Genomic DNA, 24,049 nt, shown 5'->3' on the forward strand with positions numbered 1-24,049 from the left:
AAAACATTTCATGTTTTCCCTGTGGGTGTTATGGCCACTGTTCCTATTGGTTGTCACTCTTAGAAAAGAACATCAGCCATCCTCTGATAAAACTTAGCAGTCTTTCTTAAATAGGAGGGAAAGACATAGGATACAAAAGGGTAAGGAAGTCAGTAAACAATGCATAATTATCCCAAGAAAACAAATGAATAAAAGGAGGATGGGGCCCAAAGCGAAAATGTAAAAGAGAGTATTGAAGTGGGACACTAGCTGATGCTCATTCATCCCTGGAGGCATCCCAGAACTTGTAGGAACTCATTCAGAGAGCCCAGAAACAGCAGCTGTGGGATTGTTGTAGCTCCCACCAGCATTGTAATCCCAGCTCAGGGGTGCAGCTCCTGGAGCTGTGAAGAGCAAGCTGGAAGGACTGTGAGTAACACAGGGAAAATTCTGGAAGGCCCTATCTCCACATGTCCTCCTCTGCTACAGAAAGGGCATAAATCTGAACAGCCAGTCATTGTGTCCATGTCCATTACTCCATGGAGGTTTTCCAATTTATACTTCTGGTGATCTTCAGAATTAGCTCAGGAAACAAGCTGTTCCCCAAGAGAAAGTCTGCAACAGTACCTTGGCTTGATAGGCAGACTTGTAATTACCTTAAACTCATCAGGCTCTAATTTGATTAGCCAGCTTGACGGCTTTATGCCAGGGCGTACAAAGAAACCACAAACAGACCACAATGAGCTAGCAAATTAAATCTCTGATAACCAGAATCTAAGGCTCTGATTCCCACACAATGGCATGTGACACATTACTTGGATTTCACAAGGAATTGTCTTGTTAAATGCTTACCTGTAGCCCTGAGTTAGTAAAAGTTCTTTAATTATTTACTGCTGTTCTTTATATCTCTGTGGTAAAATTAGATGACACTACCATATACAATTAACTGATTCATATTTACTGATTCAGATTTCCTTATTTTTATATTAAAAATGTTATAATCCTATATTTGTGATATAATTTTAGAGCAGGAGAAAATTTGTAAGAAGAGGCTGCATTTACTTAAATTACAGTTTATATCTCGTCATAGGTGATATAAATAAATGTTTTGAAAACAGTGATTGAAGTACAGCCTGCCACCAAAACTTAATCAATCATCATCTGCTGTTCTGGACGGAATATATCTTAGTATATAATTGGTTACTTCCCCCTTTCTCTTCCTCCACCCAAAACCTCTAAAAATTTTCTTTCTCTCTCCTTTGTTACACCCAAAATACTTGATCAATGTTGATTGGAAGCAGATTAATTTAAATTTCAGATCTTCGGAAATCAGCTTGGATTTTTATCTGCCTAGGACTACCTATTTGCTTTCAGTTGTATTTCTGTGGAACTTATTTACATTAATATTAAAGCTAGTAAACATTAGAGATTAACATTCAAAAGTTGTAAGAAAGATGAAACCAATCTTGTATGAAATGAGGCCAAGGTCTGCATAAATTTGGAGTTAACACATAAGGGAAATGAATGCATTTTTAATTGTTTTCTTTCTTTTCTGGGGCTATTCTGGAAAAGCAGACCTTTTCTTATATTTTAAAAGTTCAGGAAGATAGTAAAAGTAATTTACTTCATGGATCAGTCTTTATCAAACAGGATGCTATGAGGTGGCTATACTGAACAATGGAGGCAATATAATATATGGCCAATCAAATTCTTGAATTACAAATATCCCTTGCACTCAGTTTGAAAAATCACATGCAGGGATTGTGTAGAGGGATTATTTTAGTACCTATAAACCAGTATTCTCACACCAAATTTTTAAAGAAACGTACACATCATGAGACAGTTCTGTTCCTTGCATTCTCCTGGCAGGTGGTGGTTTGGCTTTATTGTCACTCACTGCTTACATGACTCTGAGTTTGGATTTATTGTCTTCTGCAAAATTTCATCATTAGGGATTAGAAGTACAGGGCACTAATACTTCTGAAGCCAGGCAATATGATAGTAATGCTACCATCAATGCTGCTTAACTTTACAGGGAATGTATTTTATATTGCATGTCTCAGCAATCTCATGTTTTACCACTTTCAAGAGGATCACTTTGGTAAAAAAATATGCTTAAAAAATGAACATTGGGAAACCTTACTTTCCATGATACAGAAAACTAACCATTTTTCTTGGCTGATTTTACTGATGAACCACTACTGTTGTGTATCTGCTCCAGATCTATATTTGCTGCTGCTTTTTTTTTCCTTTTTTTTTTCCAAGTACAGATGGTTTCTCCCCCAGTGTACGTTTGCAATGCTGCCCATTGTGTAGTGTTGTGACACCTCACCTCTCTAGTGAGAAAGAACACTCTGGGAAGGAGAGCACAGAGCTTTGTGTTGGTTTATTTATTGCCAGCCTGCTCCTCCAAGTGATGTTTCTACCATTTACTCCAAAGTGCTTCACGGCTGGATTTGAATTGTGGCATTCACTGATTCTTAATTTCTAATATTGTTGGCATAGAAGAATGTGCTTAGTTATAAATCTGACTGCTTTGAATACAAATCAGAGAACCAAGTTGCCTGATCTGAATTGATGATACATTTCATTATTTTTCTTCACTGTGTGCATCTGCTTATGCATATATGGATTCAATTGCCAACAATAAACACCTTATAAGAAAACACATGCTTATAAATATCTACATTCAAGATATCAAAAAAGGTTAGCTATAATTCAAGTGATCAATTTCATGTTTTAATTTTTTTTCCTGATTAAAAATTGAGCTTTAAAACAATTTTGTATACTGAGATAACATTTTTTTTTACTAAAAATTACTGAAGAGCCTGATGGTAACGTCTGAATTTTTTTTAAGTTTTATTTTAGATTTCTGTATGTGTGTTTTCGTATTTTGCTGGGTTTTTTAGGACAGACTGTGTTTCAATTGCAAGATACCTGCCATAATAATTTGATTGTTGGGTCTACTATCTCTTTCCTTTCTTCAGGTATATAAAACTTGTATTTTAACATTTGATATGAATGTATATATGTATAGCATCAAATTGTTTTGTGGTTTGCTTGTGGTTTTTTCACTAAAACAATGACTTCTGGTATTTTTTCAGGTGTCCAAAGATCTTCCAGAAAAACAAAAGGAAATAGAGATTCTGCTAAAGGATTTTGTTGAACTTGATCAGCAGCTCAATCAGGTGATATTGTGGGTAACACCTGTCAAGAACCAGCTAGAGCTTTACAACAAAGTGGGTCAGCCAGGAGCCTTTGATATTAAGGTAAATTTTCCTCCATTTAAAAAAAAAAATGGAATATTTAATGATCAAAAATTCAGCTGCAGCATCAGCTGTATAGTATTTATTAATGATGTAATTTTGAGGCAGAAGTCAGCAATAGTTCCCAGAAGTTCAATGCTCTATAAATTAAAGAAACCTTTAATTCTTTTCTCCTGAATCGTTTCTAGTGAGAGGGCAGATTAGAACTAATGGTTCCAAGATGATACATAGGTATAACCTATTATTTTTACCATATTATATACATGAAACAATAGTCCCAAAAGTCAGTGCATCAAATTTTAATATAAAATGAACTAAAATTCATAATATCAATGTTGAACCATTAAAACTATTTCATTAATCCTATTATAACTACATGAAAATCAGAATATTTAGGACCATAATGCAATTCTGATATTGCAAGGAAAGATCTTTGAGTGCACAGGCTACATTCCAGAATTAATAAAGGAGATTATCTGATAACTGTCACAAAAATATTTGTAATCTGATCTTTGATATATATTTAAGTATAAAAAAGATACCTGTATACAGGTTAACTGAGGTCAGAGAAATTAAGGCTGAAAAATACTGTCTAGAATCAACTGGGTTGCTAGGGATATACTTAGACCTTTTGGTCTTGCCTTTTATCTATACATATATAGTCTCCAAATAAACTGAGGAAATATTTAAAGTAGAATGGATAATTGAAGTCTCTGAGGTTATTGTTTATAGTAACTCAGCATTTGTTCACATAGGGGAAGATTAAACAGAAGATACTGAGGTTTATTTTGTATCAATCTGATGGTGCAATTTGTTTTAGTGGAAAATGAAAAAAATTTAAATTGTGTGAAATGGAATAATACCTGCTCCTGAAGATGTCTGGTTTTGCAGAGCATGTTGTTCAGTTTACTTTAACTTAGTTTCTGCTACAGAACTGGTTTAATGCCCAAACACTTTTTAAGCCATACAATCGCATTATATAAAATACTGAATCTCCAGTCTTGTTGCAGTCCTATAATTGACAGAATGAGTTCAGCAATGGCATTCACTTCCTTTCTAAAAGAAAGAATTAGTGTAGTTTTTTGCAAATGTCATTATATGTGAATGATGTAATTTTAGTTTCAAGAAAACTATGGGTCCTTATGTCCTGTAGTTTAACAAAAATTTTTAGGTGATATATTTTTGAATTTTGTTCCTTTATTTCTAGAATGATTCCACTATTGAATTTTATATAAATAAAATGAAAATAGGGGTAAATTTCTACAAATTATGGGACAATTGTTTTCCATATTTATTGTGAATGAAATGTTCTTCTTGGCTCTTCCATCTTGATTATAATATTTCTTATTCCATATATGACTATAGTATTTCTGATAAATGGTTGAAAGAACACAAAAAAAAATTAAAAAAAAAAAATTAAATCTGTAGTCCTAAAATGGAGAGAGGGAATAATGAATGACCTGAGAGGTGGGGAAAAATGAAGAACTCCAAAGAAACTCAAATACCCTCTCTCCACCATATTTTTTTCACAGATAAATTTATATCACATTCCTGTAAAGGTTGATCAGTTTTGGTTGTAGATTATAGATTATTAATTAGATTATAATTGTGATTATAAGGGCTTTGAGTATTATAAAGACTTTAATAATGTGAAGCATATTTGCTTCTTATATGTTATCTATGTGGATTGCTTTTAAAATATATAGATTTAACTTCTTTAATATGTTGAATTAGGTTTATCCAGACTGTAGGGTTTTTTTGATAGAAACTTCTACATTTAAGACACTTTATTAATTATCTCTGAAGGCAGATTATATCCTCAGAACCTTTTTTAAGATTAGGCAGAATAAGACCATTAATAATAACAAAACACATGAAGAATCAGTAGACATAATTTAGGAAAGCAGCCTATTCTTGACAGTGTTTCATTTCACACTCAACTTCAAACATTCAGACCCATGCTAACATGCTGTCTGTCCTACTCTGGGTCAAGCCTGGACATACACACCCTCTCGAATCACTGTTGAAATATTTATATATTATTTGTATTTTTAAATTACTATCCTAATTGCAAATTAAATTAATTTAAATTGCTATGGCTGAAGTTTACTTTTAACAAGGTAAGGATGTATATCCTACCTATGGAAAGGATGTGTCTTTTGGTCTGGTATTCCCAGATGCTGTATAAATATTCAGTATTTATTCTACAACCATTTTAATGCGTTCATCAACACCCAGAGAACACTGAAGTATTTCCTATAGGATTTCGTAACTCCTTTTCTCAGAAACAAGAGTGAGGCTTATGATCACCTCCTAGAGTGAAAAGCACAGTGATAATATTCTTAGAAAAGAGACTGGATGCAAAATTTTGCAAAGAATCATTTTGGATATTCTAAAAGCTTGGAAGCTATGAAGAAGTAGTTTAAAACTGACCATCACACTGGTAAATATAGCACTGGAGTGAAAAAGTCCAGATTGGTGTAAGTCTTCAGGAAAACCAGACTACTTTTGTAGGAATTGATGTATTGGCTTGCAGATTTTAATTTTAATTTCATTTGGGACATTTTCTTGTATGAAATTTCTGTCAGTGTTCTTCATATTCCTACTATGCCTTCAAAGTAAAGTTCCCCTTTCTCCCCAGCCATTAAATGCTCTCCTGACTCTTTTGATTTCTACATTGTTATTTCAGGAAAAAAAATTCCAGAATTAACATGAGTGGGTATAAACTTTAAGTATTTTAAGAATGCTAATTTCTAAAAGCTGAAAAATATTGCATGTTAAAAATTTCCTGGCCTCAGAAGCAGGTTTAAATAAACGATAAGAACACGTGAGATTGTTTCGGAAGGACAGAAAGACGACATGGATATGTGTTTAATTTAAATGGATGGCTAGGGTGGCTTTAGCTACTTAGCAATATTATGTTGAAGTACTATGCCTATCTTAAATTAAGTTTCTTGAAGTTTTACTTACATTTAGCGAATTTCAATTACAGAAATTTGCAGTAGCTGAAATTTAAACTTGATAAACTAAACTGTATCTGAAATTCAATATTCTGAAAGAATTTTCCAAAATACCATAATTTTTTTCCTCCCAAAACCATAATAACCTTTGCTTCTGACATGCAATGATAATCTGATAACTATCATTACATTTTCTTCCATAAATCAAGGGGTAAAATAAATGCAGGTTCTTATCAAATAATATTGATCTATATAATACATGCATAATAAGTATATAAAGGAGAATATCTGTGAATTTAACTTTCACAACTCTCACTGATAACGTTCCTTTTCTGTGAATTAATGCCAGTTTAAAAGCTCATACCTTTTTTCCACCTGCAAAAATCAGCTATTAAAAGGAGATGAGAACTTAAATTTACTTAGAAGAAAAATTAAATAAAATCTCAAGCAGTGTTAACCTTTAATGGTGGCACAAAAGTAATTCTATGAGAGTAAAAAAGGTGCAACAAAAGGCAAAATTATTACATGTTGTTACAGAGAACTTCACAAAGTAAGACTTTGAAGACACAATGAATAATTGGGCTTGGCGACAGGTAGAGCAATTAAAATCCCTCCTATAGCTCTGAAAACGACATCTCTATTAGTAATTAAGAAGTGCCCAGGACCATTTTTTGGCCTAGAGGTTAACTGGTGCAGCACAGCTTGCTTCCTTTCAGCAACAATCCCAAGTCCCCCAAGGGGACACTTGCATGCAAAGTGCCTGCTGCTGTATCTGTGACGGATCCCAATCCCTGACCATGCCTGGGCATTGCCTCAGACCCTGCCATTTGTCCCATGTCGAAAGCAAAGCTCACAATTGGATGGTGTGGGTAGTTATGCTGAATAACATGAGCATATGCCCTTTCCCTTTTAAATACATTACTTCTGTCACCATATAGAAAATCAGGGAAAGATGAAAATGCTATACGAAAATAAGAGTTTAAGATCCAATTATTAGAGATGTCTCTACCTAAATTAAGGTGCAAACATGATCATATGATGAAGTCATTAGTACAGATTTTATTTAATTGTAAAATGTGAGGTAGAGAGATAGAATGAAATGGAAAAGAGAGGGGAGAGAGAGAGACAGGTTAAGCAGAAGATAGGCACTATCCATGGATCCAGTAGTGTTCTGTTACCTTCCTTCACCCTGGGTGTCCCGATGGTGGGGGTCCCAAGTTCATTTAAAACCTTTCACTATTTAAAGGCTCTCGCAACCAAAGGAATTAATGTTCATTGGCTAAATAGTTAAAGGTTCCAGATGCTTAATGCCTGTTCTTTCCTACACTTGAATCCTAAGTTTAGTTCAAACGTACATAGAGGGACAGGCTCTTTCCTACTTCACAGTAATGCAATTGGAAAACAGAAGAATGGAGAATGCAGACATAAAGACATTGGACAAGTTAAACATGTTCCTTGGTCACCCATGTGGAGTAAGACCTTGTGGTGACCAAGGAACATAGCAGGTGACTTCACAGTCTTACAATCCCTGGAAGGTTCTGGGTCCTTTGAGGCTTTGGGCAGCATCTCAGCTTCTAAAGTATGTACAAATAACAGTTTAAAAAGCAGCAGAAAATGTTAAGAAAAATGTGAACATCATTAAACTGTGCAAACAAACTTTTTATATATTCAGTCCCAGAAAGCATATTGTAGTTTGCAACAGCATTTACTATAAAATACATTCCCTACTGATTTGTTTTTTTCCTTTCAGCTCATTCTGCTAACATAACTCTATACTTCAAAGAATTACAGTATGGCTCAATAAACCCTAATATATTTTATGCTACTATGATTTGTCTTTGTAATTTTCTTGGCCACAGTTTAGAGGCTGAAGTTCCACATTTAGGACCCTCACCCTTAGTTAAGCATGAGAATTTTTAGCAGTAGTGTTGAAAATCACAGTTTAGCTTTAGGAACTCATTTCTCAATACAAAACAAATGTATGTATTGAGTAAGAGTAGAGAAAGGATTCTTCATTCTCAGGATCTGGAAAGCCTCTGTACCTGTGTTTGCTTCACTCATTATTTTCATCATTAATTATAATTTTCTTCTAGAAACTGTCAAATAGATTTTTTTTTTTAATTTAAGAAACTATCCAAATAAATCAACATTGAAATACAGATTTGCAGACTACAAACTAAATGCATTAAGATAGATCTGTGTTCTTTGTGTTGAATATCTTTTTTACCACACTGACATGATCATTTCCAATAATAGCATAATACGTAGACTGCACCTGTGAAATACTCATATATATGCATGGGGAAGGCATGAAATCTGCATCTATAAGGAAGCCTTGACTCCTCAGCTACTTGTGAACACTGGAACACTTCCAGGTTTGCAGAGTACCAGCTTCTCATGCATGTAGAATATATTTCACATTGTGTCTTTTACAACTCTAGTTTCACAAGCTTGACAGTATGACTCTGTCTGGGTTCATTCTTTGACCTGGGTTTACCCTCATTCTGATGGTTATTTTGCATGATTTAGTATTCATACTTCAAAAACTTAGATGATATCATCATGAATTTCCAATTTTACAAAATGGTGCCAAGGAAATAGTGCAACAGTTATTTACATTATAGCATGGGAATAGACTGAAGTACTTAACAGAACAGCTCTGTTTACAATGCAGCTTCTGCCAGCACTGGTGTCTAAGCTTTGGGTGTTCCAGCCACAGCCATGGCAGAACCTTTCACCAATGACACTCTGCAGTTCAGCTCTTACTATGTGATTGTGTTCTACAAGCTGGTACTTTTTTCAATTACTAACTTCTCTCAATACTATTGACTAAGTAATTCCCTGATTTTCCTGGTCCTGCTTTCAATTTGTGTTGATCAGCTTTATTTTTCTTAACCATTTTTCTTCCTCTGTCAATAAAAATCCACAGCTAAAGATGTGCATTTTCTAACTTGTGCACATTCCAATGTCGTGGTTTTGCTGGTTGAATTGCCACAATCTTTATTCACTTAAGTAAATATGAATCCTAGGAAGTGATGGCTGCTTTTCAGCTCAAAATGCAACCATATCCTCTCAGTGTAAAGCTGAGGCCCGCAGGATAACATGGGTGATATGAAATACTATCTGTTAGTGAAGGAATTTTGACATGAGGAAGTTTATTTAGCATTTTCAAATCTTCCTGGCTCCTGACCCAAACAGCACTATCTCCAATTTTGACTTGCTTCTTGAGCTCTCTAAGGGTAGCCTTGCTTCTTTGAAGTCTGTGGCAATTTCATAGTATTTTGATATATATTTCCCAAGGTACTTTGGCAGTATTTAGGGCTAGAAGTGTACAGGATATCTATCAAACACCAGGAGAGAGTAGATTTAACAGCAGAGAAAGCTGTGTAACGATTACTGAGGTGTGGACATCTGTGAACTTCTAAGAGGATGATCGCAACCTTCCCTTTAAATCTAGGCACCACTGACAAACATTTTGCTAGGTATTCTTTTTTTAGCTAAAAAAAGTAAATATTAAAAAGAGCCCCAAAAACAAGCCCACAAATACTGCTGGGCTACTAAAATATTGTATGAAAAATTTATACAGAAACAGTTACAAATCCTGCGTGCAGTATGGCAACCCTGCAGCTGCCTTTGAAAAGTCAACAATGTGTTGTCTGTGCAATACACATAGAATTAGTGTAGTTGGTTCAGTGTAAGGTCAGAAGATGTTACTCTGGTCATCCCGTCAGACCTGCTCTATAAAGTCATCCTTTCAGTTTTCTGGCTTATTTTCTGCTTGAACAGCAACACACTTCTCTCAAAAATAATAATTAAAAAATCCCAGATGAAACCAAACCAACTAAGACTGGTTTCTAATTTCCTCATATGAACAGTCATCCACATCTCCTGGTAAATTACTTCAATGGTTGAGTTAAAAGCCTGCACATTTTTCCTCAGCTGAGCTTATTTAACTCCATCTTTCTGTCACTGCTTTGTTTGCCAAACTAGAGAGAGATCTGCTACTGTATTAAGGGACACTAATTAAGTTATTTCCTAAACCCTGTTAGTTGACCATCAGTACTGTTGTTCTAATTCAGACAAAAAAGCAAATATGAAGTATCTAATTAGTAGTAGTTCAAAAAGCAATTATTGTAGTGGTCAAAGCAATTATTTTTTGGTCCTGATACTAATGTGGTTATCTTTAATCACAAGCTTTTTTTGGCTAAGTCAGATAATCAGAGTCTAAGTTGGTGGCAAATGTTTCTGTAATGGAAGTTATAGTCGCTTCTGCATTGTCTCTTTAATGGAACATTTAAGGACATACATGAGCACTTTGAAATGTGTTTATTCTGATCCAGTCATCCAGATTTAATATACTTAAACCTTTTAGGGATACATTATTCTGAACATGTGGATGTAGACCTATACTTTACACTTTGAAACAGCTTTGCCTACGGCATCAACAATCTGTGGAGCTCCAAAGTTATGGCTCAAGGAAGTTGTGCAAATACTGACCTTTATATCATCCTACTGACTGTTCTGCTGAGACTTGTTTACTTCAGTTGTAAGAAAAAAAGGGAATCTTGGAAGTGATGCTGCTCTATTTGACAGCTTAAGAAAATACCTTCAGAAAATCTAACCACCTTTTTTTTCTTGATTTTTCCCAGTTTTCTTTTCCTCTAAGTATTTATTTCCTCATAGTCCTGTTCAATCCCAATTCTATTTATGACAAGACCTCAAGTCATTGAGGGTTTTGATTATTGATTCCCAGATGTCTGACTTACAGGAAAAACCCTAGAAATCTTCAAAACATGGTTAAATTCATGATGTTTTTGGAAGAACAGAGTGAGAATAATAGGGTTTTCTTAAGTATATAAAAATCAAAATGGCTAGATAAGACAGACCAAAAGTAAAAGCTTTCGTATTACTGAAACTGTGACTAAGATAAAATTAACATTTTGCAATCTGTTACAGTCAGATTGCACTTTTTAAATGTAGTCTGTGTAACATTTGTGATGTGCTAAGACTTTAGAAAAATACTTTAAGTGGGAGTTAAAAGCTTTTTTTAGAGAAAAAGAACCTCAACTTCTTTCTAATATGTACATAGTAAAGATGTTTCATTGTTTTGTGATGTAGTCAACAAAATACTATTAGCCAAAAACAATTTTAGAACCCCAAATATGTAAAGAATGAAAAGTGTGTTGTCTAGTAAGATAAGAAAAGCTTACAAATAGGCTAATACTTATATGGTTTTGGTTGCTTATAAATTTTAGCTGTTACTGTGGATTATTTACTTTGTTATTTAGTGTTTGAAATCTAAGGGTCAGTATTTTTATAAAGTCAGTCTAAGTCTTCTGAAAAATTAAATTTGCATATTTCTTCAGCTCTGCTCAATTAGCATAATAAAACTTGTTTTCTTCTGCTCTCCATTCCTGCAGTCCAGAAACACCTTAGTTAACCTAGAAAAGAAGTATCTAGTACCTCTGATAGCTTTTATTTCTGATAGAAATCTTCATTTAATAACATTTTCAATTTTTTTTTTCCATCTGAAACATTCCAAGTTTCTGAGGCAGTGTAATATTTTTACTGAATTCCTGCTTCAAAAACAAAATTTTGAAAGAACAGAAATGCTGAAGAAGGACTTGAACAGTATTTTTTTTTTTTAGTCTTTAAAAAGTCCTGGAAAATACTCTAATCTTGCCAAGAATTTGTGTACTTTATTTTTGAAGTTTGACTAGTGGTAGTCCAGAAAACAAAGGATGAATTCTATATTCTATATATTCTCTATTTTAAGTGCTGTTTCTCCTTCTTAGTTATCGATTATATTCTTAAAATCAATGCTTTTTAATTGTTGAATTAATGCTAAAGTAGTGGAAAAAGTCCATTAACTAGTTTAGGTCAAAGTGTGTATTAAACAAAAGCTTTTTTTTTTTATCTCTGACTTTTTTTTCCCCCTTGGTCAATGGCAGCAAATGTCAAAAGTACATACAAAGCTTCTTATAAAGAAATGAAAATACAGATATTTACCCAACCTTATTCCATATTCCTCTCTGTCTCTGTCTGGTTGAGCAGGCTGCACAGTGTAGTAAAGGCAAACTTCAAGTACACAGAGTTTAGGTTTTCTTCTTTTGCATTTCTGGACTTTATTTTAATAATATGCATATTACCATTGCATACATTTACATAGGGCTCATTTACATTTAATACTTTCACAAATTCCTTGCCACTGCAATGATTTACTATTTTCAGGATGAAATGGCCTGGGATGCTCAGACTGATTCCAGTTCCCCTGCTGTTAAAAGAGGAACTGAAGCTGCTCCATTCCAACCTGAAGAGACAACCCCATCACTCACGTTCTACAGACATCTGCAGCTGGTGCTCCTCACCTCTGCAGGAGAGCTCAGGATGTGTGGGAAGGAAGGAAGGATATGGGGAGAGGGCATGGAGGAGAGGAGGGAGGTGGTAGTGTCTGATCCTCCTCCTCCTCCCCGTTGAAAGCCTTAGGAGTCATCATATCTCCTTCTAACCATAGGAGGAGGTTAAAGCTGCACTTTCTGAACATTCTTTCTCGTCTTTACTTCAGCACTGCCATTTTCCCTGGAAAACAGTTTTTCAGGGTGATTGTGGCAGATTTAGGTTATTATAGATGATGAGGACATGGAAAGGATGGGCAGAAATGCAAGTGTCATTTAAGGAATGGATGGAGAAATGACACTTCTGGATAGGAAGTGAGTTGGCAGAAATTCATATTTCTACTGCTAGCTCACTGAAAACCCTGATGACCCCTTCAAATCATCTTCTCCAGATAATATAACAAACCACTTTATATTTTCCAGGCATCTTCAACTCCAAATCCTCTTGCAATGTCATTGGTCCTTTCTCCCTGCTTACTGAGTTTCCCAATCTTTTTTTTCCCCTTTACTCCCTCCTTACCTCTGGGTCATTATTCACTCCGCCTCTACTCCTCTACATTTGAGTCCTTTTCTAAGGCTTATACAGCCTTGATTTTTGCTTATACTACTTCAAACTCTCTGGGTGTAGAATTTATATCTGTTTACTCTCTGTGGTGATCACTTGTCATATGTTTTAAATAGCATATTAAGTTTATTTTTGGCAGATAAACACTGGCCATCTTTAACAAAAAAAACCCAAAACTCTTTACTTTTTACAAAATAACATGTATTTGGATTTTGTCCTTGATAACTTTGAATGACAATAAGAAGGCTGTCAACTCTTGCCAATGACTTCATTATATACTTGACAACTTTAAATCAGAACATAAAAAAAGAGCGTGACTGAGGAGAAGCAAACTTAATTCTAGATAAATAAAAGAAAATTACCCCACAGGAGAGAATGAAAATGTCAAATGGACATGGCTGTACTTTTCAACCATCAGTCATCATTTGTCAGTTTTTTTCTTGACAATCTAGGCTCAGATAAGTCAGATTTTAACACTTTACTGATTTACCTTTTCATTTTGCTAATATATTTTTAAAGGAATAGGTTTATATACAATAAGAGGTAGTGTAATTTGTCTATAAGAGCATGTTAGGAATATGTACCTCAGAGATCTGTCTCATATTCTGTCCTCAATGCCTGATTTGGCAAAAGGCTGAACTGGGAAAACTTCTGATGATGAAATTTAAGCTGTCTATATCTTGGTATTCTGTGCCTAAATCAGCTATGGCTCTTCCCTAAAATTTTCTTAGGATACTTACAGGAGCAACCTGATCAATATTTTGTTTGTGAATTTGAACATTTAAATTTTCAACAGTGTGCCCAAATATCTTCTGAAGAAATCTTTTCCAATTGAAAGAATATTAAACAATATTAGCTGCAGGTGTATTGTGAAAATAAGGCAAAACTTTCCCAATTAGTAATCCTTATAAATTTAATATATAACAGACTTTGCAGTTATAGGGATGGATCACAAGCACTGTGTCTCAGCATCTCAGGAAAGGAAAGATGGTCAAGTATTTGATGTGTAGTAATGTTTTTATTTGAAATAATGGATAATAAATTGAGATGTGATTTCATTGTTGAAAACATAAGCTTTTTAGAAGTGTGGGTGAGTTGGTTAGAAGTCAGTGATAAAGTACCTCTTTGGTTTTTGGCTTCCTCCTTGTATGACTGATAACAGCTCAGGTACTCTTCAAAGTGTGCTTAATATAAGCAAACAAATAAATACAAAAGCAAACTTAGAGAAATGACAGGGCAGTTTACCAAGGCTCTAATGAAGTCAATTCCAAAACTAGAGCTCTCTTCAGTGTAGTTAGGTTTTCTAACAGGAAATTTCCTCTCCTATTCAACAAAATGGTTTTCTAGCATTCTCACCATCTTTTTCATATGTTCTTAGCAGAAAACATTCTATCTGTTCAAAACACAGTTCATGGAAGGTCTAGGATATATTCTTGATATTACTATTTATAAAACAGTAACTCTACTTTTGTAAGATGATACATTTTTTCTCTACTGATCAGAAGTAATTTAAAATACTGGAACCTGAAGAAGAGCTCATTCAAATGAACACTTACAGCTGCACAAGTATTAGCTTTGGCTTGCTTTGCTTTGAATTGATTGCTATGTAATAAATATTAGAAACAGGCAATGTATTTCTTCAGATGTTTTTGTATGTAAGAAATAATGTAAATTTTTGGTACCTGATAGATATTTGAATGTTTAATTTGGCTGATATTATTTTGGCCGATATTTGAGCAAAAATTGTTTGGTTTTTTTTTTACTTTCTGATTTAAGTAAAAAATAAAAATATATGTCTGAAGTTATCTTAGTTCCTTCTCACACTAAAGTTAGTGATAATGTGGAAATTGCTCAGTTCTGTTGCAGATTTTGTGCTAAACGTCCAAGTAAATGCAACTTTGATATTGGGTATAGTGCTGTAAATCTTAACTCTTGTGAGATGCTCTTGTCAAGACAGTCAATGCATTTCACTGGAAAAATTTTGCATTTCAGGATGCTTGGCAGGGCAGGTGGGAATACTTTCTAAACAGTTGTTGTGGGTTAATGATGGCAGGCAGCTCAGCCCCACACAGCTATTTGCTCACCACTCTCCCTCCCCTGTCCTTACCTTCCCAGTGGGATGGGTAAAAGAACCTTAAGAACCATAAGAGCAAAGATGAGAAAACTGGTTACATAAATTTATGACATAAAGACAGTTTAGCAGGTAAAACAAACCTGCCCATGCAAGGAAAGCAAAGAAGGAATTAATTTACCAGCTCCTAAGGGCAGGCAGGTGTGCAACCATTTCCAGGAAAGCTGGCCTCATTTGTCTTGGAAAGACAAACTCTTTTACTCCAGATGTCCCCCTTTCATCCTTCCCCACAGCTTTTATTGCTAAGCATTTTGTCACATGGTCTGGGATATCCCTTTGGTCAGATGGGGTCAGCTGTTGCCACTGTGTCCCCTCTCAGTTTGTTGTGCAGCTCCAGCTGTTTGCTGCTGGAGCAACATGAGGAACAGAGAAGGCCTTGAGTTTGTGTCAGTGCTGCTCAGCAACAGCTAAAAGATAACTCTGTTATCAACACTGTTTCTGTTGTAAATGCACAGTGCCATCCAGGCTGCTATGGAGCTGTACTTAATACATCTGTGTAAACCTGGGCCCTGCTGAATAGCATTTGCTTACTAGTTCTTTTCATTCTTTGTAAAAATGATTGATTTTTTTTTTTTTCCGGATGAAATCAATTGTTGCAATTCTAAAAAGATCAACTTATTTATGGAAATTAAAACAAAAGTGCCACCACCCAGAGTGTGGATATAACTTCTTCATTTTAATTTGCAAACCAGACAGTTGAAAATGAGTCAACAACATTCTTTCCATACTATAAGAACATAAATCTTATTTACTGGAATTTATTTCTGCTTCGGCAGTTGAAGTAACTTACTGGAGCAGTCTTTGCCAGTGAAACTGTTGGAAGATAAATGGTAGAAAAACATGCTCATGCACATTCTTTTAAAATGATTTATGAAAGACTAATACCAGAAGATAGGCATATCTAAAAACATGTTACAATCAACAAACCAATGCTAGACCAGTAACAGATTCTGATTTTGATTTTTTTTCTAATTCCTATTTATAGCCAGAAACTCTTCTGAAAATGATTCTTCTACTAAACTTGAAAAGAGAATGAAAATTTGCAGATAAGCACTAAGAATGAGAATAATAAGCAACCAAGAATTTGATGGTAAAATAAATAAATACATCAAAGTTTCCATCACAAGTTAAATTATTTTTAAATCAGTTTATTGAATAAAACTTCATTATTTGTGCAATAAGAGAAAATAAATTCTGGTTTCTCTTTCCTGTTTACAAGAAGAAATAAACAATTTTCATGACTCAATATTTTCATAATTATCACCAAATTTCATTTGCTAGTCAAAGTGCCTGTGGTGTGCCCCATATCTGCTACTGTGTCGATCTAAATAACCTTTCTTCCTCCAAAGCTGCTATTTTTTAGCATCTAAGAACACAGAACACTAAGAGATGGCTAGTAAAATTATTGTGACTTCCCTTACTTTCTTGCACGAATTTCTCATTTTGTTTTTCCACCAAATTTCCTTTTTTTCTGTCAGTTCTTTGGGTTTATAATTATCTCTTTTTTATTATGCACTGGAAATAAGAGAGGATCTGCAGTCTTGGTGGAACAGAAGCAGCTATATCATCCTGTGTCCTGTACAGTCTCAAAATAGAATATTCTGATTCACATCAAATCTCAAAGAATTCTTCTGACTGTACCTTTCTGCAGTCCAACTGGATGATTAACTGTGCTTTATTGGTATATGACCACCATAGCCAAATTGTTTTCATACACTGTATCTGCAGGTCATGTCTTTACAGCTAATAATTTCATCTATCTTCAGTACCTCCAGGAAATTTCCTTTTCAGGAGAGACAGCTGCAATGGATAGATAGTGATTTCTCTGTGTGGGGAAAAATTACTGTATTTCATCTCCTCTAGAAGTACAGAAAAAGCTCACAAATTTCTGATAGCCAGCAGGAAAACATGCTTTGGATAAAACATTTCACTCTGCAGAGTGGTAGAGTTTGCAATTTCAGGCGCTTTGCATGGCTTAAATTTTGGGCTTAAATTTTGGGATCTTCTTAGTTCCATTTCTTCGTGGAGGATTTCCTTGCTCTTTTATTTCCTTTCCTTTTCTAGTACTAGGAGTATGACATATTGGAGGGAACAGAATGATGAAAACTACACCAAGTTTTTAAAGATATTATTTTGGCATATTTTATAAACTGCACAAAGGCTGCACTCATAGGTTTACAAAGTAGTTATAAACTCTAAAACTGCACTTTTAGAAAACAGAGGTCCTTCATGTACTGGTCTTTTCTGTGTAAGGATTGTTCCCTCTCTTTAATATTTCAATATTTTCCACTTAGGTCAAGAGTTATAGATGTATCAATTTTCCAGATTCTCATTAAAATCAGATGTCTTTTATATGCATACTTTACTTTATAAAGCTGAATTTATCTCACAATATTCTTTTCTGCATTAAGATAACTTCAAACATGTGCTTGGGATCAAATTTTATTCTCACACATTTAAAAGATCAATCAGTTAATGTAACATGGGAAAGTATTATTATTTTATTTAATAATTAAATTTGCATTTTTAGAGTAAAAAAAAATCTATAAATTATATATATTAGATAAAAATTAAATAATATATAATTTCTGTATATCTATAATATAATATCTAAAGTGACTCTCAAGAATGCTGTTGACTGTACTATCTGACCTGCCATCAAGATCTGATGTTTACTGTGGTATAGCTGAACTTTGATGTATTTTAATTAAGTCTCCTCTGACCATTCTTCTTTGTGATGCTTTAGTTTGTTATCCTGCTTCATGAATGGGAATACGCAGAGCTGAGTCAAAGGAAAAAATGAGGTCACTGTTTTAGAATCAGAATTCTTGAAAATGGGAATATATACTTGTTTTCTATCTACTGACCTTTTTTTTTTTATGCATGTGAGGAAAAAATGAGGCACTCAGAATCTCACCATTTATTTATAGCTTTTTCTTGAATGTGTGACAATGGTACTTGAAAGATAGGTGTGAATGTTTGCTGGAATTTCACATTTACAGCTGTTAATAAAGAGGGATAATGTTGTAGGTTACTCCTTCCAGGGGGAATTGAGGGCCCTGTATACAAACTGGATCCATCACACAGGGAAGTCTTTTGCCTCCCTGGGGTCCAGATATGGTTAAGAGACTGCCTAAACTTTGATTATTAAACACTTCTGGTTGTCCAAGTCAGCAGCTTCAAGAAGTTCTAGAGCAATCAAAATGGGACTTCAGGTCCCTGGGATGACTGGTTGAAAGGACAAGAACAGAGGTGGTTTCCCTCAATCTCTTTGATAGCAGGGAGGAATGCTGAAAGGTCCGGGAGAACCCACTTGATCACTCTATGGCCTAAAGATTGTTGTCATTGAGGAAATGTTGGCCTTTTTGGTCATGGGGTATTTTATACAGTACCAGGCCTATTGGAGAAAGATGGAATTCACTTGTCTAAAAGGGAGAAATGTTTGCATTTTGCAGGCAACACTGAGTTGGGCAGGAATGTTGATCTTCTGGGGGGCAGGAAGGCTCTGCAGAGGTATCTGGACATGCTGGGGCAATGGGCTGAGGCCACAGCCTCAACAAGGCCAAGTGCTGGATCCTGCACTGGGGTCACAACAACTTCAGGCAGAACTGCTGGGGGAAGAGTGTCTGGAAATGTGCCCAGAGGAAAAGGAGCTGGGTTTTCTGGTCAACAGCAGCTGAACATGAGCCAGGTGTGCCCAGGGGCCAGGAAGGCCAAAGGCAGCTGGGCTGGATCAGCAATGGTGTGGCAGCAGCAGCAGGGCAGGGATTGTCCCCCTGGACTCGGCACTGCTGAGGCCACACCTCAAATGCTGTGTCCAGTTTTGGGCCTCTCACTACAAGAAAGGCTCTGAGGGTCTGGAGCGAGTCCAGAGAAGGGCAGCGGAGCTGGGGAAGGGTCTGGAGCACAGGTGTGGTGAGGAGCAGCTGGGGGAGCTGCAGTGGTTTAGCTTTGAGAAAAGGAGGTTCAGGGAAGATCTTATCAGTCTCTCAAACCACTGAAAAGGAGGCTGTAGCCACGTGAGGATCTTTCTCTTCTCCCAGGCAACCAGTGACAGGACAAAAGGAAATGGCCTCAAGCCGAGCCAGGGGAGGTTCAGGTTGGACATCAGAAATAACTTTTGCACTGAAAGGATGGTCAGGGATGAATATGCTGCCCAGGGAAGTGGTGGAGTCACCATTCCTGGAAGTGTTAAGGATGCTCAAGTTCCAAGCATTTCATGCTATGGTTTAGCTGAAATGGTGGTGTTTGGTCAAAGTGTTGCCTGGAATCAGAAGAAAACTTTTCCAAACAATGTTAAAGTGCTATATATAATATAAATATAATATATTTTATAATATATAATATAAAGAGCAGCTCTTTAATGAAAGTTTTCAGGTGCACAGATACAGATATGAATGCAATATAGGGTTTCTACAATTTTTGAAAGGTTAGTTAATTAGTCTGTCTAGGAGGTACAACTAGTAGGAGAACAGTTCCCCTGGTGACCCACCCTTGGGCACCTTAGAGTGCCTCCAGGGGGTTCTTTGTCTCTCAAACCCTGGTGCAAAACAAGATGTCCTTGCTAGAAATTATTTTCTTGAAAATAAAACTTAAGAGAACTTCAAGAGTGTGACATAATGTGTTAGAAAGAGTTAGTATTGTTCTAGCATATGAAAAAAGGTAAGAAAGTTCTAGAAACTATAAAACGATATATTAGAAATCTACAAAACTATAAATAAATGAAAAAGCTAAAACCTTTAGGCTTCAAAAGTTGGACTTGATTGTGGAGGTCTTTTCCAACCTTAATGATTCCATGTGCATGATTAGGAGAACCATCTCTGAGAATTCTCTTTACAAGTTATGCTCTTCTGTATCTAAATTACAAGGAAATCATATTTAAATGTAGTTTTCCATTATCAAGTTAAATATATATGGCAATTTATATCTGGTTATTTCATAAAAGTTTATTTGAAATTAAAAGTATCCAAACAGTTTTAGATTTTAGATTTATTATATTTGCTTGTTATACATTACTGCCTTGTCTTGATCAGTAAAAGGAAATTGCTCAGTGTTTCTCTTTTCCTGTGAATATATTATCTTCTTTAATTTTCATTTAGTGTACTGTCTTGCTAAAAAGAGGTCATGAAACAACAAAAAGTTTTGAAACAACTCACTATATTAATTTCAAAGTTATATTTTTTTATTTGAATGCTGTGATTAAGATTCCATTGTATTTCACTGTGTAGACACAGGTTTAATTATCCTGAGCTTCTCCTGCTGTCCCTGCAGAATCTGTCCAAAGGATGCAAGCTCATGGGGAAATTGCTCCCAGAAATGTTACCTGTGTTACCAGAGAAGGTGAATCAGTGCTTGTGATTAATATAAACCAATACTCAGTCAAAAATGGTGCTGATATGTTTATAGGTAGTTGACCAGGCCTCCTAATATATGTGCAGCATATGTCAAACAGCCTGTCTGTGTCTGCTAGGATAGTTTCCATCTCTTGAAATAACATAGCCAAGTCATAAAACTTTATCTTCCACTGGCATGCACACCAGAGGTTTAGCCAATATATTGGTTTCAGATAGGGAATATGAATTTTCTGAATTCTGAGCTGTATCGATAGACTTTCATAGTCCAGATGGGATTTGTCCACTTTTTGTGTCCTTGCCACTTTTTCAGCCTGCAACTTTGTTCAGCAGGTTGAATTGTCATGTTGTTGGAAATGCAGAAGCCATTGTGGCTTATTCAGCAGCAGGCTTTCATCAGTTTGGATGCACTACTTTAGCACCACTGAAAATTAATAGATAGTGTGTCATGGAAAAAAGGTAGCCTCTGATTCTTGTTTATACATGTTTGAGAAACAGCAGTTTCCAGTGATGATGTATTTTAATTTGCCATATGTGTGAAAAGTTTAATTAGCATATTCATCACCCAGCCAGAAGCAGCGTTACGATTGCTTTCCCAGGAAGTTCATAAATTGTGCAATTCCAGCAGTCAGCTCTGTCTCCCAGAGACAGCTCTGCATCCTCCCACAGCAAGCAAAGTGAGTGTGAATGAGGACTTGGTCAGGACTTCAAAACAAATATGTCTTTGGTATTCTCTAAAAGCTGGTGGAAATGAGCATCTAAAATTCCTATTAACTTCAGCAGTAGCCTGTCCTGTGTGATGAAGATGAGAGGTCAGGCTCTGCTCTGGGAATATACTCTTCTCCTGCATCCTGCTCAGCCTAGATAATAATTGTGGTCTTTTTTGTGTGCACACCATTGGAGGCTATATTGTGGTCATTACCATTTTCTTCTCTTAGGGAATTAGATAATGGAACAGAATCCTGTAACTACTCTCTTGCCTGTCAACCCTATTAATCGGGTGTCACCTAGCAAATGGATTTGAAATTGCTGGAAACTTGTTCACTGGGCAGGATTCATCAAGGGGCTATCCCATCAAGCAAGGAACTGGGCAAAGAGCTCCCTCAAAGTTACTACAGCAATTTCATGTCAGATGTGCACTTATTTAAAATAAATTTAAATAATATGTTGGGATTAGTGGGTTACAAAGTATTTGCTGCTCTGACAGATAAGATACCTGTTAATTTCAGCAGTGTCCAAATGAATGCCAAGATATTGAGAACTTATTTTGCCCCTGTACTCTTACCTCTATTCTTATTGCCACGTATCTCTCAAAGCATCATGCTGTATTGGATAGACTAGCACAGTGCATTTTGGTTTAGGTCAAGGCCACTGAATTTGAAAGATCAGAATATATAAGGTTAGTTCATGCAACTGCAGAAAATTGTAGAGCAAAAGGAATCAGTGATTTAACTACTTAATACATTACACCTTCCATGCTGGTTACAGCCCGAAAGAAAATGGTATCTGTGTTCCTAGACCAATCCATGGTGGAAAACAAAGTCCAGTGAGGGGGGAGGATTAAGAAATCCACTTCAAAGGCACATTCATGTTGCAGGTTAAACCCTCAGCAGAGACACACCCACAGTGTTCTTGGTATTCTTGGACTCCATAGGGAGTTGTAATGTTATTTTCCTGCTGCAGAATTTATTATGATAACTGATGGTGTCATGAAAAAAGATGAGTATTTGAGACATGTAAAATTACACAACAGAAAGTATTGGCCAAATACTGCAGATAGCTTAAAGAGAAAAACCCAAAAAACCCAAAACAAATAATGAAACAAGAACTAAATAACAATTATTAAAATGCCTAGCTTTCATTAAGATGGGAAGAAAATTACCTCTTCATTAACACTCCTTGATTATTATTTTTTTCTTTATGTGCTGAGTATGGAAGTAGAAAGTTAACATAATATTGAAACAGAAAGAAAATAAGACTTTAATGAGGGTTTTATCAAAAGGTTAATAAACTCTCACCCGCCTCATATCCCAATTTTGCTGTGCATTGCTTTTCAGTGCTCATTCTCTATAAATCCTTACAGTTATATTTCATTAACATTTAAATGCATAATAAAAAAAAATGAAATTGATACATGTTTGAAATATCATTGCAAGAAATCAGACAAAAATTTAATTAAATTCATTTGTTTTTGACCAACAGTATTATATGAGTATTTAAAAAGAAAAAATTAAAGATGACATTGACTTAACTAAGCCTTTATTTTTAGTGGTTGTCCATAAAATTTTGCAAGTATTAGGGAGAAGTGTAGACATACTTTATATGTTAAGTTTAAACATAGGAGCAAAACGGCCCCTTCTTGGGACTTAAAATTGCATAGATTTCAGCAGGTTTATTGCAGTAAAAAGAACAGCAGATTTTCACCAATAAAATGATGTGTTGGCTTAGATAGTGACACCTGGCACGCAATCTTGTCTGCTTATCTGTCACATTTATGATAACCAAGAATGCGGACAGAAAACTAAGTTGGAGAGTTAGTGTGTAGTCAGCAATACTGATTAGGACAAGATAATCAACCTATATAGCATGTGGGTGAAGAGAGAGGAAAACAAAAAGACCCCAACCAATTCATTTTGATAACTCAGGTATTATTTCATTTATATTACTAGAAAAAAAAAACGAAATAAGCTATTAATCTTGGAACTCCAGATGTAGTTTATCCTTTAATTTACAGTTTTCAGTAGGTTTGGATTTTTTTGTCTTAATTGTAGAGTTTTGCCCATTATTTATTTGGTCAGTGCCTGACAGAATGAAGCTGCTGGTTATTTGGAATTCCCTTATTTTAACACATGGATTACACATTTCCAGAATAAAAAAGAAATTGCTAGAGAATATGCTGTTGTTAATTCAGCAGGATGTTATTGCTAATGGTAGGTGTCTCCCTGTACCTTTAGGAACTGTCACTACTACTGTGATTTTCATTCAAATTAATTTCTCTAAGTGTTTTTACTACCTAAGTGGTAGCTTAGTACTCACAATTGAAGTCTTCTGTTAAAATTTTTAATCTTTTTAACCTCAGTATCATTGTTGCATCTCATTAGATGGTTTTAATGCCACGTACTGTATGAACAAAATGTTAACCAGTGCACTTTTCATCAGCTGGTAGTGTAAAACAAACAAAACAACATAGCCTCTTTATTGAGATTTCTCATGACTGTCTTTCTTACTATGAATTTGTGCTAGCTTTTTATTCATTTTACTAAAACCTTCAAGATGAAGTGACCTAACACTGTTTATTTTGGTAGCATTACTCTTTTCCATCCCTCTTTGCTTTTGATTTTTCTGGTGATTCCCTTTGTCCTTAGCTGCCACTATCCTTGTGTTTACCCCCACACCAATTCT

General features: G+C 35.3%; 1 protein-coding gene across 24 annotated transcripts in view; it reads left to right on the top strand.

Moving 5' to 3' along the window:
- DMD (dystrophin) overlaps positions 1-24,049 on the top strand; it is a 1,136,032-nt gene that overhangs the window by 775,136 nt on the left and 336,847 nt on the right. For all 24 annotated transcript variants that reach the window (XM_086879790.1, XM_086879801.1, XM_086879781.1 and 21 more), the window contains one exon: positions 3,084-3,248. In XM_086879790.1, coding sequence (XP_086735916.1) covers positions 3,084-3,248 — 165 coding nt within the window. The remainder of the gene's footprint in view (positions 1-3,083; positions 3,249-24,049) is intronic.

This window comes from Cyanistes caeruleus, chromosome 3, assembly GCF_971803275.1.
Source record: "Cyanistes caeruleus chromosome 3, bCyaCae1.hap1.1, whole genome shotgun sequence".
Lineage (NCBI taxonomy): Eukaryota > Metazoa > Chordata > Aves > Passeriformes > Paridae > Cyanistes > Cyanistes caeruleus.